At 34.3% G+C, this 19,655-nt stretch overlaps 2 protein-coding genes across 2 annotated transcripts; one reads left to right on the plus strand and one right to left on the minus strand.

Moving 5' to 3' along the window:
* Positions 1-2,081: 2,081 nt before the first annotated feature.
* On the plus strand, positions 2,082-3,574 carry LOC107461470 (E3 ubiquitin-protein ligase RDUF2). The gene has a single exon (XM_016079967.3). The coding sequence runs from the start codon at positions 2,183-2,185 to the stop codon at positions 3,296-3,298; it is 1,116 nt and encodes a 371-aa protein (XP_015935453.1). The 5' UTR covers positions 2,082-2,182; the 3' UTR covers positions 3,299-3,574.
* A 5,337-nt stretch (positions 3,575-8,911) lies between these two features.
* On the minus strand, positions 8,912-10,058 carry LOC107461386 (protein ALP1-like). The gene is made up of 4 exons (XM_016079861.1): positions 9,759-10,058; positions 9,451-9,676; positions 9,274-9,369; positions 8,912-9,165 (listed from the first exon to the last, which is right to left on the minus strand). The coding sequence occupies exons 1-4, from the start codon at positions 10,056-10,058 to the stop codon at positions 8,912-8,914; spliced, it is 876 nt and encodes a 291-aa protein (XP_015935347.1).
* Between the last annotated feature and the right edge of the window lie 9,597 nt (positions 10,059-19,655).

A 19,655-nucleotide genomic window follows, 5' to 3' on the forward strand; every position in this document is an offset into this window, starting at 1 on the left:
ATAAAATTGGTATCATGTTTCTATCAAAAAATCCGTGACTTATTGCATCCTTTTTTCTTTTAATTACAAAAAAAGGGGTTTGTGACATGCATCTTAGTTATTAACTAGTTTTGCATCACCAAATAAATTAACTAGTTTTGTATCTCATTTTCTTTAGTGCATATTGTAGATTTGTAGTCATGTACACGCCGAAAGTACTATTATAATTCAAATCATTTCTCATGTTTTTATTAAGGAAGTAATTAAAACTACATATTGCATGAATCCAGTTAATCTTTAAAGAAATAAGAATTTGTAGTATATTTATCTTCTGGCAATTAAATATTCTAGTATGTATTTTGGTAATCATAATACTAAAAAGACAAAAAAATAACTAAAACTTGTTTTATTTAATATTTATTAATTATTATAATAATTAATAAATATTAAATAAAACAAGTTTTAATTATTTTTAGTTAATTTATTTTGGTTAACAAATATTTCAGTTGAGAGAAATTGACTCATTGAATTTATAATTACAGAATATTTTCAAATAATTAATTAAAGTATGATCTGTGAATTTTTGGTTCCAAAATAATATTTTGTATCGTGTATAATATAGTAGTTGATTGACTTCTAATGGTATAATTAGCATCTGTATAGATTAATTATTCATAATCACTTTTTTAATAAGACCCTAAAAAAATGCTGAAATTGGAAGGTTAGGAAGAGGTGGCTGTGGCTACCTATATCTATCTATCAATATAATAATATCCTAATCCATGGTTTTCAATTACACTGTTTTGCCGTCATTAATAATGTATAATATATTACGATAATAGTATTTGATTTATTAGTTATGCCAACATGCATTAATGTAATGGCTAATGGACTAAATAGTCCTCGGAGGCAATAATCTAGAATGAAGCTTGTATAGACGTGGTCAATGGCATATTTCAACACGTGTGTCTGTTTTCATAATCTGGAAAGGAATTCCAATTCCAAATTCATGCACCAGCTGCTGCGAGAAAATAATGAAAAAGAATTGAACCTTATGGATTATAATTAATTAAGCACTATTCGGGAAAAAAAATAACGCTTCTTGTTGATTTATTTGATTTGTTGTATGGGAAAAAGACATGGAATACTATTTTTTTTAAAGAAACTAATTATATATGATTTAAGATATATTTAGTGTTAAAAAAATGATTTTCATTTACAATAGTTCGTTTTTTAGTGTGATTTTCATTTTTGTTTTTCTTAGAGTATGTATATGGTTTAATAATAATATTATTTATATATTAAAANTTGTGAAATGATTAAATTTTAGAAAGGAGGGCTGAGTTGGAAGAGAAAGTGATTAGAGAAGAGATGGGTGTAAGGTGTGTGTGTAGAGTTGTAGGGACAAAGTTGTCCAACACAGACAACAGCTTGGAATGAGTAGAACAGGTCCAACTTGAGGCAATCAGGGCCCTCTGTTTATTTATGTATGCCTTCTCCCATTACATCACACCCTCTCTTTTTCCCTCCTCTCCTCATGTTCTTCTCATCACTCCTTTTGTCACTTGTATAACCTTTTTTAATTAACATTAAAGATAAAAAAATGTAAAATATATAAATAAATAATGTATATATTCTTCTTTATATTTTCTCCAATTTTCAACCATCTAAATCCGTGTTTATTTCATATTTTCCATGTTATCCTCCTTATCTCTGTTAAATCCTGATTAATCAATAATTTAATTTTAGTCAAAATCTCCCTAAATCATCCTTATTTTAAACATTTAAGAATTTGAGATTTTAAAATAGACAAAAGATTTACAAAAAAAATCATAATTAATTGAATCATAAATCGATAAATATGTCTAAAAAATAAATTTTTATCTTTTTAAAATTGATAACCTTAATAAATTTTGTAACAAAACATTTTTTGAATTGATTAGTTGATAGATGAATTTTATTATGAGTAAATAAATAAAAAGTGGAAATTGCCTTGTATGTTCGATTCAGAACAAGTGTGAGTTTAGGGCACTGTTTGGTGAGAAGATCAAAACCGCGTTTGAAACACGCCAAGCCTTTTCTCTCCTTAAATAAAACCTCTCTCTCAAACACATTCTTCCTACTACTAATTTCGTTCCTCTTTTGCTCTCTTTCTCTCTGATTCTCTCTTTCAAAGAACGAGTCAACTCGTTGGACGAAAGAAATGAACTCGGATATAACTCACGCCACGACGGCGTCGTATTGGTGCTACAGCTGTACACGTTTCGTTCACCTTCTCGACCGACACGACGTCGTTTGCCCCCACTGCCAAAGCGGTTTCGTTGAAGAGATCCATGCCGGCCAGTCCCCTGCCATGTCTCTCTTCGCCGACGGTCTTCAAGCATCTCGCCGCCAAGGCTTCCGCCGGAGGCGCCGAAACGCTGGCAGCCGCTCGCCGTTTAACCCGGTTATCGTTCTCCGTGGACCAGGGGAGGATGGCGCTGCCGGAGGCGATAACGAGGGTTCCACTTTCGAGTTGTACTATGACGACGGCGATGGTTCCGGTCTTCGTCCTCTGCCGCCGACGATGTCAGAGTTTTTACTCGGATCTGGATTCGATAGGTTACTAGAGCAGTTCTCTCAGATCGAGATCAACGGATTTGGTCGGCCGGAGAATCCGCCGGCATCGAAGGCGGCGATAGAGTCAATGCCAACGGTTGAGATCGGAGGCTCTCACGTGGAGACGGAAACTTACTGCGCCGTGTGCAAGGAAGCCTTTGAGCTCGGTGCGGAGGCGCGTGAGATGCCGTGTAAACACCTATACCACTCCGATTGCATCATGCCGTGGCTCACGATGCGGAATTCGTGCCCTGTGTGCCGCCACGAGCTGCCGTCCGATCAGAACGCGGCGGAAGGGAGAGTCGCCGGTCAGATCGATGAGGAAGCGGTAGGATTGACCATATGGAGGTTGCCGGGAGGCGGTTTCGCCGTCGGAAGATTCTCCGGCGGCCGAAGATCCGGCGAGAACCGTTTGCCCGTCGTGTATACCGAGATGGACGGCGGAGGCAGCGGTGGAAGCAATGGAGGAAACTCGAACGGTGGTTCTAGAAGAATATCCCGCGCAGTTGGAAGCAGTAGGGTTAGGGAGAATCGCGGAATTGGAAGAATTTTCCGCAATTTCTTTTCCTTCTTCGGGAGAATTGGATCTAGGTCACGTTCCTCTTCGTCATCGTCGTATTCAGGTTCTGAGCATGGATCAGTGAGTAGAAGTCACAGCTATTCAAGTTCGTTTTTCAATAGAAACTCAGGGAGAAGAAGAACTTGGGTCTTGGAAGATTGATTCAGTCAAATTTTGAGAGAAAAAAACATTGAGATTCATGTTTGTAAATAACATAGAACTGGCTACTGCTGTAGAAGGAGGGGAGTTTGCTGGTGATGAAGTGAACGCAGTACAATTTGGGAAGAAAAAAGAAGAAGAAGAAGCGAAGCTTGTTTCCCTTCTCGGTGTTAAATTATTTGATTTGTTTAATTAATGTCTATATTCATGTTTTATTAGTAACATATTCTTTGTAAGCGATTAAGCATTCTTTCAAGATCAATGTCCCGATTTCTGATATGCTGTTCTTTCAAATTGATCCTCAATTGCTAAACTCTGCTGAACAAATAGGATGACAAATCACCTTGTTCAATATGCACTGATTTGGATTCTATTGTTGGGGATAAAGTGTTGGCTTTAGATGATGATCATGATGCTTGTTTTGGGGAATTTGGGGGCATGTTTGTTTGTTGGGTTCATCATGATGATGCTTCATATATCATGCGTTTCATGAATTACTTCCTTCACCTTTTTGCATAACATAATCATGGGCCTATTTGCCAAAAGATCAGAGGGAAAAGAAGAAAAAAAAGAAAGAAGAGCGTTGTGTTTCCTTACTATCACTCTTTTGGCTACATGTATGGTTGTGGTTGTGTTCTGTCTTGGGAGGTGTTTGGCAAGGGCTGTGGATTCCATGCAAGATTTCATTTTTCCGTTTGCCCTTTTTATTTATTTTATTGATTTAAAATTGTTGGCCTTGGCCATACCTATCGAATGCTGTTTCACTGAATCACTTATTATTGTCCTCTAGGTGTTTGTTGAATGATGCAACAATACAACTGTCTCGCACTTCGACTTGGGGGGTGGTCAATTCTGAATTTTGGCATGCCAGGTTCAGCCAACTAAAGTTGAAGCTTTCTCTACCACTATTCCCTTGTTTTTCTTTTTTTGTTTTCCCCAACAAATGTTTTTTGCATCTTTGACCAACATTTAACAAAACAAATATTTTACAAGGGGAAAAAGACAAAAGGTGTATATGCCATGATAAATCAATCGTATGTTAAAACGTAACACACATAAAAAATAGTTTATAAATATACATAAATATATAATTAATTAATTTAATAGCATTGTACGCCTAGTCATATACAGGCTTCTTTGTTTTCCCCTAGAGAGTAGAGAGGATATAATTTTACTATGTTTGTTCTTTAATTACTTTTACACGTCAATCCGTTCAAGGACTAACCAATTGGGCAATCCGTTCACAGGTAACTTTGGGTTAATAAAATTTGTTAGTAATATAGTCTTGGTCGTTTTAATTTTTTATACATATGGGTGAATATCATGATTTACTTTATCGAATTGTGCATGATTTGATAAAGTTTTTAAAAGAAATGTTTGTATTTTTAAAAAATACAAAATTTTTATTGTATTTGATAAATAACTTTTTTTTAAAAAATATCTTTTAAAATATAACTTTTATAAATTATTTTTAAAAAATAAAAATTTTATAAAACTAATATTTAGTGCTGACCTGGTCACTTTTCACATAGATGTACACTTACTCCCAACTAATAACAGATTGATATCTTAAGGTAAGGTCCATTACTACTTACACTCTTATCTATATTTTAATATAATATTAACATTATTTTAAAGGTTTAGATGTGAAGGTTTTATAGGCATTGAGAAAATGAAAATTTGAATAAGGCATTTTTTTTTGAGGAATTCTCCACGTACAACTGTTTTTTTATACAAGTCATATAAGTTATTTTTTTTCTTTTTCCATGCCTCTTTTTTTTCTTCTCCTTCTTCCTCTTTTTCCGTGCTTCTTCTTCTTCTTCATTTTTGAAGTGTTGCATCTTCATCGTCGTGTTTCTCCTTGTTTTTTTTTGGTTTTACAACATTATATATTTTTTTTGTTTGATTTTTTCCTCCAAAAAAAATTATAAGAATATGAAATAAGAAAATGAAAAAGAAGAAGAAGAAGCAGAAGAAGATGAAGAGGAGGAAGAGGAAGAGTTCTGAATTATGCATAAGGTGTACTTCAACGAATTTTGGGTGTATTTTTGTAATCCTTTGGGTGTATTTTTGTAATTCTTTGGGTGAATTCCTGTAAAAAAACGAAGCAAGAATACCAATGATAAACGCAGATAAAACAACGAATGAAAAGGCAAAGAGAGAACGCACGAAAGAGATCGAACAAATTTGACAAGAAACTCAATTTCATGGAGGAAGAAGAAGAAGAGTAGGAGAAGAAGAAGGAGAAGAAGAAGGAAGAGGAGGAGGAGAAAGAAGAACGCGAAGCACGCAATGAAAATCGTATATGGACTAGCCTGCTTTTTGTTAAGTTTCTTCCGACTTATATGACTTGTAAACCAAATGACTTGTAAGTGTAGCACTCCTCTTTTTTTTTTTAAATTTAAAATGTGTGACAAAATAAGTCGACAATTTTTTCGGTTTAGTCTTTTACAATAGTAAAAGAAAAAAGAGAAAAGAGAACGAGATTCGTATATATTTTGGTTCAATTTTTAAAATGTAATAAGGTCTGTTTTCAATTTTTATTATAATAATAACATAATTTTATTCTATCTAATTTAATATTATAATCACCAATATCAGGACAGAAACAAAAACAAATCAAACCAAATCGGTTCTATGTCACGATAAACGAAGTAATAATTTTATGTTTCACAAACTAATGCCAAAATTAAACAAAAACGTCAAAAACAAACAAAAATTCAAAACCAAACTAATATGGAATTGTGTTGACTTTTTTTTTAGTTTATAATTTTTTTTTCCTACGGTTTTTAAATGATCTCTCATTAAGGGTTTGTTTGGATGGAAAGATGGAAATAGAAAGGAAATAAAAGAAAGGAAAGAATTTGAATATATTTTTATTTTCTCTTAAGTTGTTTGGATGAAAGGAAAATGGAAAGAAAGAAAAGAAAATAAAAAATAATTTCCTTTGTTTAGTTAGAAAGAAAATTAAGAAGAAAGAAGAATAAACTAGTAGTAAATGACATTTTTGTTCTTGTATTATAAAAAGGGTATTCTATGTATATAAATTTATTATTTAATTTAAAATAATTAAAATAAAATTAAATATATTAATAGAATTAATAATTTAAAGATAGATCATCAATAATATTTTTTTATATTACAATAAGTTTGAGTCATACCAAATAAAATTATACATCACACAATGTATCACTTCATGCAATTTAAGACAAAATATAATGTATTGTTTAAATTATTAAAAAAAAACTCCAGCCCGATTCATGCAAAGCATGATGGATAGCTAATACAAATTCTATTGAATTCTCTTCATACACATCAACAGTAAAAGAAAATTCTAACACATGTGCTTGCTCTTTTAATAGTATATATATTTTGAAGGATTTGAAGTTTCATATATTTTAAAGCTAATTCTTATAAATTTGTTATCTTCAACAAGAAAAATTATATGTTTCAAATTCCAAGCACAATACTAATCTACTATCCAACTAATATATCAACAACACAAATTTATTAACACCAAATAATCTGCATACCACCTTTGAAATTCTAGCACTCTCAATATAATCAACCACATAAATTCTGGTAGTTTTCAGGGTCTATTAATCAAAGAGCAACTACAACAACACTAATATTATAATATGGAATTTTTGATGCATTAAATATATACTTCAGTCAATATCCAAGATATATAACTACATATTCAAAATGCATAAGCATATACCAATCATAAGCCTCTTTTAAGACTCTCATGAGTATATTAATTACAAAATATAGAGGCTCTACTAAGATTATACAACATTAGATCCTAAAATTATAAACATGCACAAAATATATTTTACCATTATTGATTGCGTTCCTCTTAAATTGCACCAGCTTCCTTCATTAAGTCATATAATGCACCGTGGCGATCTTCAAAGGGAACACCAAAAAATTCTCCTTTTGCTCTTTCATCTCTACAGAGAAAACGGTAGCAACTCCAAAAAATCTCTTTGACAACACCCAATTTCTTTAGCTCGTTATACACATCATTTTCAGAGTAAATTCGAGCTCTACTTTGTTTTAGGAATGTAATTCCTCTCTCAACAGCTTGAGCTTGGATCTTGGCAACTTGAATTTGTTCTTCAGCTATCAGAACTTGTCTTTCTACTAGCATATCTTGTTTCTCAGCTGTTTCAGCTTGCCTTTCAGCTGTTAACATTTGCTTCAAAGCAATACCAAGTGATTTATCATAGTAATTATTCCCATCCTTCAACATATCTGTCAATCCTTGAATACCTTTACTCATTCGTTCCATATCAGGTTCAAATAAACCACTCATTGGTGCTTTACGCTTAGAACCTCTATAATTTCCTTATGTTCCATTAGATTGGTTTGAGTTACCTAAATCAGGGCTCTCCTCTGCAACAAAGCTAGTTGAATGAGTAGTAGGTTGCCAATCATTCCACTCACAGTCAAACCCCTGGTATTCATCTTCGTTCAAATTAATTGTTTTCTTCATCTTGGCCATACTTTTATTTCTTTCTTTGGCACTTCCAGCAATATTTTCAGTTGTTCTGTCTTGACCGTATATAAAATACAATTTATCATAATGTTTGATGGGAGTTCGCATCCACTTTTTTGCATCGGTCTTGTCTATATAAAAACATAGATGCATATATGTTAATTTAATTATACGATTTTCTTTCCTTAAGTTGTGAGTAGTTTCATAAATAAATATATACAAGAGCAATAGCTTCATGAAAATCTAGTCCTCACATATTAGTTATTTGTTAAAATTTTTTAGATAGAGGAAGCATATATTGTGTGTAAATTTGACACTTGTAAAGAATTTTAATAATTTAGAATCACAGGTCAAAATAATTTCATACTGCAACTTATCATGCGCAAAGGTATCTATAAACTTTAGTAACAACTTATCATGAAATTAATTACCTTAATTAAATCCGCCCAAACTTCAGGTTCAGCGGTAAAGAGTTTGATTTCTGGGTTCCATAAAAATACACTTAAGTTATGAAAGAGATCGTAACAAACTCCAAAGTGATCCTTCAAAGTCTTCAGTCTATTCTTAAGATTATCTTTACGAAGATGGTTCCCGAATGAAACTTAAAAGTGCCGTCAACTCTGTTTCTTTTGTTACATTTTTCAATCAAAGCATCAAGGAAAACTGCATCCATTTCTTCAGTCCATCTTAAATTGTCTTTGATTGATGTGTCACCTTGAGATGCCATCTTCTTTGCCATTTGGTCTTAACCTGAAAAATTAAGAGCTAAATTATAAAAACAATCTTCTATAAATTAATTTCAATGAAATAATAATATAAAAAGTGTTAATGATGAATTCATCAATTAACCAGGAACATTACTTTTAGAAGTAATTCCTATAATACAAGTAATTTAATTAATTTTAAAAAATAATTATCATCATAAGTGAATGTTTTAACTACACACTTCATACATAGTAATATCATGCTTTTCACGATACTCATGAGTATTACACCTTTGAAAATATTAGTTTGACATATAATAGTCCTAACATTCACATGATATTCACACATTACATTCACTTTGGTTCAAAAAATTTCATTCCCCTTCATAAGGATGAAGGTTCAAATAAGTCTCATCTTTCAATTTGATAGTCTGTCCACATTTGAGCCGCCATGTTATCCCTAAGCACTACACCTCGCCTGTAATCTTCATTTACTTCTTCTCTTTCCTCATTAGTGGCTTCTGGATTATTATTTTGTAATTCTTGATCCACTTGAGAAATTAAGTGATGGTCAGGATCTACACCCATTAAAAATTTGTGGAGTATAATGCATGCTAGGACAATGTCAACCATAACCTCTACGTCATAATAAGGTTCTGTACCACCTGCTATAATTGCAAATCTTTTTTTCAAAACTCCAAAGGATCTTTCGATCACATTTCGTAATCAAGAATGACGAAGGTTAAATAATTCATATGCATTTTCAGGTTCACGTCCATCAAACTCTTTTAAATGGTATCGTATGCCTCGATATGGAGTTATTAGAGCATGTTTAAGCATGAATCCAGCATCCCCAAGATAAAATTTGCCTAAAAAAATCATATAGAAATACTATACTTTAGATATCACCACTTTATTTAAACATGTCAAAGTTTTTTTAATAGATAAACCTCTTGAAATTTTGAGCCTATCATCCCTTGATAGTACACTTTTAAGAACTTTAGAGTCAGATGCAGTGCCTTCCCATCCTGCTAAAGCATATGTGAATCTCATATCAAAGCCACACGCAGCAAGTACATTATGAGTTGGCCATTCTTTTCTTCCACGAAATCTAGGTTGATCAGCTATTGGAACCTTGACTCTGACATGTGTTCCATCAATGGCTCCAACACAGTCCTACACATATAACTTAATTAAAAAGAAAAGTTGTTTTGTATACTAATTATGATTGTCTAATTCAATGTACAACTAATCATACCTTAAAATATGGATAAAATCTATTGCTTCGAAGAATCTCTGAGGGAATGGTTGTTCCGGAAGATTGCTGAAGAAACTCTTCTTCAAGTGAGATTACAGCTCTTAGAACAGCATGAAAATTACGACTGATTGTCTCTCCAGACCGGTGGAAGAAGAATGAAATGGTTCTATTTTTAACATTATGACCTATAATATATAAGAATCTAGTTACTTGCTCCTCAACTGTGACATGTATAGTATCCTTCACATGACCGGTTGCCCTTAATTTTGCACATAACTCTAGAAAGGCATGTGGACCCATTCATAAAATATCACGACACCTATTAGTTTTGCGCAGCTATTGTAACAAAGTGGCTCGAATCTCTTCTCTCCCAATAATGTGATCTCTTACGGGTTTGTCAACTTTCTTAGCCATCACTTTAAGTAAATATGACATGTGGACAATATAACACAGCATTGTTATTGTACAAAGTTGCTTATCCCTCTCCCAATTTTCTTTAAGAACAGTTAATAAATGTCCTTGACTCTCAACGATATATATAAGTCTCTGATTACCTATGGAAACATCTGATTCATGCTCTTGATTTTCAACCAAAATAGGATTGCATATTTGGAATAAGGGAAAATCATAAAAAAATGTTTTCCATGTCGTGCTTACAGTTAAAATTATGCAGTAAAACAACTTTCAATCTTCATCACCAACGTCTATTACATGCTAAAACTACAAAATTAATCAAACATGTTTAAAGCAAACACTGAATGAAAATCAATTTTTTTTCTATATTTAATGAATTTTAAATTTAGATATTGCAATATCATTTTTGGGGTACAAAAGCCAAAACTTAACATTAACAACAATAGAATAAACAATGTGCATATACAAAAGATTACCCATATCTGAAATAGATAAAACCCTAACATTTTATTTGTAACCAACAGATTTAAAAAGTTCTGGATTTTTTAGTATCACAACTTTTGATTTCTTAGTTATGACATAACAGAACAAAATAATGCACTTAAATCACAAGGCACCGTAGCTCAATGCAAAAAAGAAAGAATAAAATAAAAAGATAGAGACAATAAAGCTATTAATACAAATTAAAGATAAAAAATTTCAAGAACTACCACAGATTTCATACTGCAGAAGTCGTTTCACATATGAAGGAAAGAAGAAAAATGACAACTTTTTCACATCAGAGATCGTAGAACCCTAACCTGTTTGTGTAAGGTTAGATTGAGAATGATTGTAGTACAATGTTGATACTAACAGCAAGGTTGAAGAAGAAATGCACTCTGATTTTGTGGTGAAAACAGAGCTTGAATGCTTCTATGTCCCTCTCAATTTTGCCATGCTTGGAGAAGAACTCTTTTCTATTTTTTATTCTCTCTTTTTTTTTTTATAAAAGGGCAAATATGAGATAATGCTGTTGGGTTTCTGGTGCACGAAATTGTGATCTCTACTTTTCACAACTCAAATAGTCCGCGGTAATGGCTCCAAAAACTTGGTGCTCAATACCATGGTCTAAACATAATTTCACAAATTCGCACAACTAACCAGCAAGTGCACTGGGTCGTCCAAGTAATCAACCTTACGCGAGTAAGGGTCGATCCCACGGAGATTGTTGGTATGAAGCAAGCTATGATCATCTTGTAAATCTCAGTCAGGCAGATTCAAATGGTTATGGATGATTTATGAATAAAGCATAAAATAAAGATAGAGATACTTATGTAATTCATTGGTGAGAATTTCAGATAAGCATATGGAGATGCTTTGTCCCTTCCATTTCTCTACTTTTCTACTGTCTTCATCCAATCCTTCTTACTCCTTTCCATGGCAAGCTGTATGTTGGGCATCACCGTTGTCAGTGGCTACAGTCCGGTCCTCTCAGTGAAAATGTTCAATGCACTCTGTCACAGCACGGCTAATCATCTGTCGGTTCTCAATCAGGTTGGAATAGAATCCAGTGATTCTTTTGCGTCTGTCACTAACGCCCCACAATCTCGAATTGAATAGAAGAACAATAGTAATTGCATTAATACTCGAGGTATAGCAGAGCTCCACACCTTAATCTATGGTGTGTAGAAACTCCACCGTTGAAAATACATAAGAACAAGGTCTAGGCATGGCCGAATGGCCAGCCTCCTAATGATCTAAGATAACATAAGACTACTCAAAGATAGCTACCCAGATAATCTAAGAACTAGACGTCCAAAGATGAAAATACAATAGCAAAAGGTTCTATTTGTAGAGAACTAGTAGCCTAGGGTTTACAGAAATGAGTAAATGACATAAAAATCTACTTCCGGACCCACTTGGTGTGTGCTTGGGTTGAGCATTGAAGCATTTTCATGTAGAGATTTCTCTTGGAGTTAAACGCCAGCTTTTGTGCCAGTTTGGGCGTTTAACTCCCATTCTTGTGCCAGTTCCAGCGTTAAACACCGGGCAGTTTTGAGCTGATTTGGAACGCCTGTTTAGGCCATCAAATCTCGGGCAAAGTATGGACTATTATACATTGCTGGAAAGCCCAGGATGTCTACTTTCCAACGCAGTTAAGAGTGCGCCAATTAGGCTTCTGTAGCTCCAGAAAATCCACTTCGAGTGCAGGAAGGTCAGAATCCAACAGCATCTGCAGTTCTTTTCAGCCTCTGAATCGGATTTTTGCTCAGGTCTCTCAATTTCAACCAGAAAATACCTGAAATCACAGAAAAACACACAAACTCATAGTAAAGTCCAGAAAAGTGAATTTTAACTAAAAACTAATAAAAATACAATGAAAACTAACTAAAACATACTAAAAACAATGCCAAAAAGCGTATAAATTATCCGCTCATCAGTTTCCTTTTTCTTTCAGTTTTCCGTCCAGGGTTGGAAAGAAAAATTTTAGGTGGGACCCACTCTGAATTTTACACTATTTTAATTTTCCATTAAAAATTTCATTCTAGACAAACAAGGGAAAATAAATGTTTTCCCTCTTACTTCCTTCCTCTTATTTTCTTTCCACTGGTTTTCAATCCAAACAAACAATACCTAAAGCATTAGCCTTTTTTCTTTACTAGAAAGACTAAAATAGATATTGAATATATCAAAATGGAGATCAAAATGAAAAAGAAAGACACACAATGCATTGTTTTGATTTCTAAATTTTCTTCTTGATATGTCTTAAAGATTGATTCTTCTTCTTATAGCAAAAACTTGGTTCTTTTTCTTATAGCAAAAACTTAGTCTTGTTACACGTTGCACTAAAGATATGATACTTTCTTTTTGTTACGTGGGTAACCTGAAAATGGTGATTTAGGCTTGAAGGATTGGCCCAAATGTCAGTGGAAGGTGGTTTCTGACTTGTTGGTGTTCGTGAGCCACCGTCTGAACTGTGTGTTTCGAAGGAATGGGGGGTGGTACTGATGATTGGATTTTGGATGGTTTAGAATTTCACAAATGAATTCTCGTTGCAAGTATAGTTCCTAAACTAAGCAATAATCTTTTCATACAAAAAGTTGTTTGTCACTAAAACAAATCCCTAAATTTATAAACCGAAGTATTCAAACCTCGGGTCATTCTCCCTAAGAATTACAATAAAGTGGCTTGTTATTGGTTGTGAGTTATTTTGGGGTTTTTGGATAAGAAGCATGAAAAGTAAATGGCAATGAAAATAAACTAACAACTATAAAAGGCTCTTGGCAAGGTATAAAAATTAGAAGTCATATCCTAGTTATCCTTCTCAATTGTGATGAGAATTGTTCATTGCTACCACTTAGTTAAGCCTTACTAAATAAAGGAAAGTCAAGTGGATGAATTGACTTGAGCCACAAGTCCTAGCCAACTCCCAAGGAAAGACTAGCTTTAGTGCACTCCAAACCAATTAGCAATCTCTCCAATTACCAATCAACAAAGGAATTAGATAACTCAAGTGTCACTAATTACTCTACCTAGGCCAAGAAGAACAAAATCTATACTATATCTAGAAGAGGCATTTCAACAAACACATAAAAGGCAATAAAAGTAAACAACATAAATTGCAAGAATTAAAGAGAGATCTAACTACAAAGGCAAGAGATCAACAATAGAAAAGAAAAGAAGAACAATTATTATGAATTACCTCTTATTGAATTGAAAGAAAATGGAAGGAACAATAGTAGATCTACAACAAAGTATAAGAACAACATAAAGGAAATTACAATAAAAGAATGGAAGAAGAATGAATGTAACAACAAGGAATTGAGAAGATAGAAGTAGAAGAAGATGAATTAAAATCTAGATCTAAGAACTAAACTTAATCCTAATCCTAATCCTAGAGAGAAGTGAGAGCTTCTCTCTCTAGAAACTACTTCTAGAACTAAACTATGACTAATTGGTAACTCACTTCTAAAGTATGAAAGTATTTTCATTCCCCCTTCAATACTTGGCTTAAATAGCATCAGAAATGAGTTGGATTGGGCCCACAAGGCTTCTAAAATCGCTGGCCACGTGTTGCATTAAGTGAACCAGGTGGCAGCAACGGCGCGTGCGCATACTAGGCGCGTGCGTGCCACCATACGTGTTGCAACTATGGCAAATCTTATATCGTTTCGAAGCCCCCGGATGTTAGCTTTCTAACCCAACTGGAACCGCATCATTTGGACCTTTGTAGCTCAAGTTATGGTCGTTTAAGTGCGAAGAGGTTGGCTTAACAGCTTTCCGGTTCTTTCACTTCTTCATAAGTTCTCCAACTTTTCATGCTTTCTTTCTTCATTCCCTTGATCTAATCTTTGCCTCCTAAACCTTAAATCACTTAACAAACATATCAAGGCATCTAATGGAATCAAGGGTGAATTAAATTTATTTATTTTAAGACCTTAAAAGCATGTTTTCACTCTTAAGCACAATTAAGGGAGAAGTTATAAAACCATGCTATTTCATTGAATAAATGTGGGTAAAAGGTCATAAAATTCCTTAAATCAAGCACAAGATAAACCCTACAAATGGGGTTTATCAACCTCCCCACACTTAAACCAAGCATGTCCTCATGCTTAAACCAAGAATGAAGTAAGGGTATGGCATTTATTCAATGAAAACTAACTAAATGCAATCTACCTATATGCAACTATCTAAATGAATGCAATTGCTTGGTCAAAATAAATCAATTCCCAAGAAGCATATATGCACAAGGGCTAAGGACTAGCAAGTCTAATCCACAATTGAATAGAGTTATTAAATATGTTTACAAACTTGCATGAAAAGAGACAATCATAGGTGGAAACATGTAATTGAGCATCAAACCCTCACCGGATGTGTTTGCACTCTATTCGCTCAAGTGTTTAGGGTTGATTCACTCCAAGATTTGTTATTCTTCTAACAATCAACATATATTTCATGCATGCATACAAGTATCATGAGGTCTTTTCTTTGGTTGTAATGGGGCTAGGGTCAAGGTATGATGCATATATGGTTAAGTGAGCTTGAAATTTGAATCTTTGATAGCTTAAACTTCCCACCTAACCTATGACATCCTATACAATTTCAAAGCTAGCCTAACTACCCATTTTTCACCTTTTCACATACTCATGCATTTTCTTTTTCATTTCACAACACTTATGCATTGATCTTATTGAGCTTCACTTTGGGGCATTTTGTCCCCTTTTTATTATTTTTCTTCTTTTTTTCTTTCTTTTTCTATATTTTTTTTCTTTCCCATATTGTTTTTTTTCTTTTTCTTTTGTTTTTCTCATTTTTTTTCTTTCTATATACAAGAGCATCAATGCATAAGGTTTTACATTTGATCAAATAATGAGCATGTACCCAATTCCCAATATTTTCAATAAAAATACAAAACTACCCTTTTATTCACCCAATGTCCCAAGATTCCCACACTTGAATGATACTCACACACACTTGCCTAAGCTAATCAAAGATCCAAGTTAAGGACATTTATTGTTTTCCGCTTTAGGCTTGTAATGTACTAAAATTAAGAACAAGTGGGTTAATCGCAGGCTCAAATTGGCTAACAAAGGAATATAAACGGTAAGGCTTTTTGGGTAAGTGAGCTAATGAAATGATGGCCTCAATCATATAAATGCATGAATACACAAAATAATGGACATAAAGAATCAAACAAATCAAAGATTACATTCATAGAAAGAGAATAATGCACACAAGAAGGAAAATAAGTGGTTATAGGATGTAACCACACCATTAAGCTCAAATCTCACTTGCTTGTGTTCTTAGCTCAAAAATATGATCCACAATATATATATATATTTCAAGCAAGTTTTATGAAAAGTTTTCACTCAAATCAATTGATGTGCCCTATAGATAGAAATCTTGAAAAATTTTCATTATTTTGACTAAGCTTATTGTGTATATATATGCAAAAATAAGAAAATGCAAGTAAAAATCCTAAGAACCTAAAATGAATATGAAAAACTGTTGGGATCAGAAATTCGTCACCCAAAATCGCCGATCGGTCGGATGACCTCCCCACACTTAAAAGTTTGCACCGTCCTCGGTGCACTCAAAGATGAGCAAGGGGGTACGACGACTCTTCGGATTGCTACGTGTTCTTAGTCTTGCTTCCGTTATTGCTTGTGGTGCATCATTTGTGAAAAACAAAAATATAACACCATAAGATGGAAAAACAAAAGCAAGGAAGCATATATTGTTGGAATGAGGTAAATCACTAGAATTGAGTGAGTGAATTAGTGTGACATTAGTGACAAATAAGTGTGTGAATTCTAAATTGCGCGGTTTAGGACACACATTAGCATAAAAGTTATGTCACAAAAGAATCATGCACTTCACTTATCCTAGTGTGCTTGAGATGCTCTAAGTAAGCTTGTTAGGTAAAACAAGCATTAGAGAAGCATGGAAGCATTCAAGTCAAACATATATGGATGCATAAAATCAAGAAAGACAATGCATTAGGATAAATGCACAACATCATCCATCAAGAATTTGCCTAATCATAGAATAAGGCTCAAATCACATGGTGGCTAGCTACAACATGCAATTCAAAAGAGTTACAAGCTCAAATGCAATTCTCATCACTTGGTATTCTTAAAAGGTAAGCATGAAAAACTCAAAACCAAGTAGCAAAATATAACCTCAATCATAGAATCCAACAAAGATTATAAACATAATGATGTTAAGTTAACATCCCTTTTTAATACTCAGCAGCAATTAATGGTAAACAAGGATAACAATCCAACACTTACAATGAAAAAGAGAAAATAGAATGAAAATAAACAAAGTCAATAATCCAACACTTATGATGAAAAGAGAGAAAATAAAATGAAAACTAAACTAAAACTAACTAGTTAACTAACCAACTAACTAATTAACTAACTAAAATAAATGGTTATCAATGGTGTTTAGAAGTGTTGGATGAGGGGTAGAAGAAGGGAAGAAGAAAGGAGAAGGAAAGAAATGGAAAGAGGAGAAGAAGAGAAATGGATGGAAGAAAGGACATCCACGCGTACGCACGCATGGCGCGCGCGCGTCGATGGCTTATTTCGAGAGTGGCGCGTACGCGTCATGTGCGCGAGCACGCAAATAGGTTTGTGCCTCAGGCCCAATTTCCGCACAGTGCAGGCCTAACTCTCGGGTCAAGGTATGGAAGGTGGAACTTCTCAATCCACGCGTACGCGGGCATGGCGCGCTTGCGTGGATGGTCCAAAACACTTGATGCACGCGTACGCACGCAGTGCGCATACGCGTGGATGGTGCTTTATTTTTCAAATTTTTTTTTGCTATGTTTTTGCACCAATCCAAGCATTCCAAACCTCCAAACAGCTACCAAAATACCATAAAACCTTATTTAACATACTAAACTACCAATTATACTCAACTAACTAAAAAAAACACGAAATTAAACTAATTTTACCAATATTTACAAAAAGATAAAATGAAAAGAAGTTACCATGGTGGGTTGTCTCCCACCTAGCACTTTTGTTTATTGTCCTAGCGACCAAAGATTATCCTAGACCTAAGCAATCTAATTCTACCCCAACCCTTGCTATTAGGCTTTGAACATGCAACCATCATGAACTTTGATTTACAATGCCAACCACTAACCCTCTCCTTTTTACTCTTAAAGCCACAAATATATCTAAGTTGACCATCCGTTTCAAGCAAACCATATTCAAGGGGAATAACAAAGCTTAAGTATAAGGAATTTACCCACTTGAATGAGAGAATGGATGGTGGTGGCTTGGGGAGAGGTGTCTCCAATGTGCTTGCAAACTCTACTCCCTTGTTTGCTTCCTCATCAATCTCCACCTTTTCACAAACTTCTTCACTTTCAATCCTTTGTTCATCATTTTCATCCCACTCTTCTCCATCACTCAAATCATAAATAGGAGGACGAGAGAAATCTACCTCCATATCACTTTCAAATTCATTAGGAGAAGGTTCTTCAAATTAAAGGATTCTTCACCAAGAAGATTGGATGCATGATCTTCATCACCAAGGGAACTCAATTCTTGCTTCACTCCTTCCAAGTCTTCATATGGGATATGCCTTGGAGGTTGTACACATTCCTCCTCGACATCAAATTTACTCTTCTTGGAGGGATTTTCTTTGATTTTAGCTTCCCATGGAGGTTCCACATCTCCTAAGTCTTCAACCACTTCTTCCTTTCCTTCAATAATCATAGGCTTCTCCAATTGTTCTAATACAAAGTGGCATTCCTCATTTTCCACCGGAGTTTCCAATCTCTCCTTCATGCTATGCTCTTTAATCGATTCTCCACATGTGACCATGGGAGTGCTTTGAGTGCTCAAGCATTGGGAGGCTAAAATGCTTACTACCTTGGCTAAGGTAGCCATAAATTCTAGTGTCTCCCTTTGCATTTCTCCTTGCCCTTGAAGTATAAGGCTAAGGATTTCATCCATTGAGGATTGGAGTGGATAAGGGGGTTCATTGTCTTGGAGAAAGGGTGCATTATAGGGAGGTGGTTCTTCTTGGTAAGGTGGTGGTGTGTATTGAGTTGATTCTTGGGAGTAGTAATCTTGGAATTGTGGTTCCATGTATGGCTCATATGGTTCAAAAGGTGGTTGGTGTGGTGGACAAGGATTTGAGTCATATGGAGGTATTTGGTGAAAAGAGGCTTGTGAGTATAGTTGATGATCATGTTGAAGATATGATTCATAGGCATATGGTGGTGGTTTTTGAAAGTCACAAGGAGATTCACCATAGCCATTGGATTGGTGTGCATCATAGAATGACTCTTCTTCATAGTGCATTGGTGGAGGTTGTTGCCATGAAGATTGATCATATGCATATGGCTCCTCCCACCTTTGGTTGTCCCATCCTCGATACACATCTTCATTGTAGTTCTCATCGCCTATAACATAGTTGTAATCACACTCATAGCCAAGGTGAGAATTCATGGTAGCAAGAGAAGATAAGGAACAAAAACTAATAAGAAATAATGAAACAAAATACTAAGACTAGCAAAAACTAGCAAGCAATCCAAAAATCAAGCTATTCACAATATTCACATATATACAATAACCAATAACATAACACCATTGATGTGAACGTGAAATAGAAAACCTGGTTTGCAAGTAAGCCTAGAAAAATTGGAAACATAAACCAAGAATTCAGGATACCAATCAAAGTGTCACAATTCTCAAGGATTAGGCATATGCATCATCATACCTTAAGGGAATGGTTAAAGGGTCAAGTGTAAGTAAAAGTGAAGTTAGCAGTTATAGAAATCAGTGAGTTAGAAAAGTGAAGTTGGTAATTAGTGGTATGATGGAGAATTGCCCAATGGGGAGAGGATTGCAAGTTATGCGCAACGGTCATGTTCGAAGCATGAAAAGTAAATGGCAATGAAAATAAACTAACAACTATAAAATGCTCTTGGCAAGGTATGAAAATTAGAAGTCCTATCCTAGTTATCCTTCTCAATTGTGATGA

This window comes from Arachis duranensis, chromosome 8, assembly GCF_000817695.3.
Source record: "Arachis duranensis cultivar V14167 chromosome 8, aradu.V14167.gnm2.J7QH, whole genome shotgun sequence".
Lineage (NCBI taxonomy): Eukaryota > Viridiplantae > Streptophyta > Magnoliopsida > Fabales > Fabaceae > Arachis > Arachis duranensis.

What these genes read in the sequence shown, in the direction of transcription:
- LOC107461470 (XM_016079967.3), top strand. Translation starts at nt 2,183, where the DNA reads ATGAACTCGGATATAACTCACGCCACGACGGCGTCGTATTGGTGCTAC.
- LOC107461386 (XM_016079861.1), bottom strand. Translation starts at nt 10,058, where the DNA reads ATGGGTCCACATGCCTTTCTAGAGTTATGTGCAAAATTAAGGGCAACC. An exon ending in TAGGCTCAAAATTTCAAGAG is followed by an intron (nt 9,370 to 9,450) that starts GTTTATCTATTA and finishes TGATTTTTTTAG; the next exon opens with GCAAATTTTATCTTGGGGAT. An exon ending in TTTAAAAGAGTTTGATGGAC is followed by an intron (nt 9,166 to 9,273) that starts GTGAACCTGAAA and finishes CAATTATAGCAG; the next exon opens with GTGGTACAGAACCTTATTAT.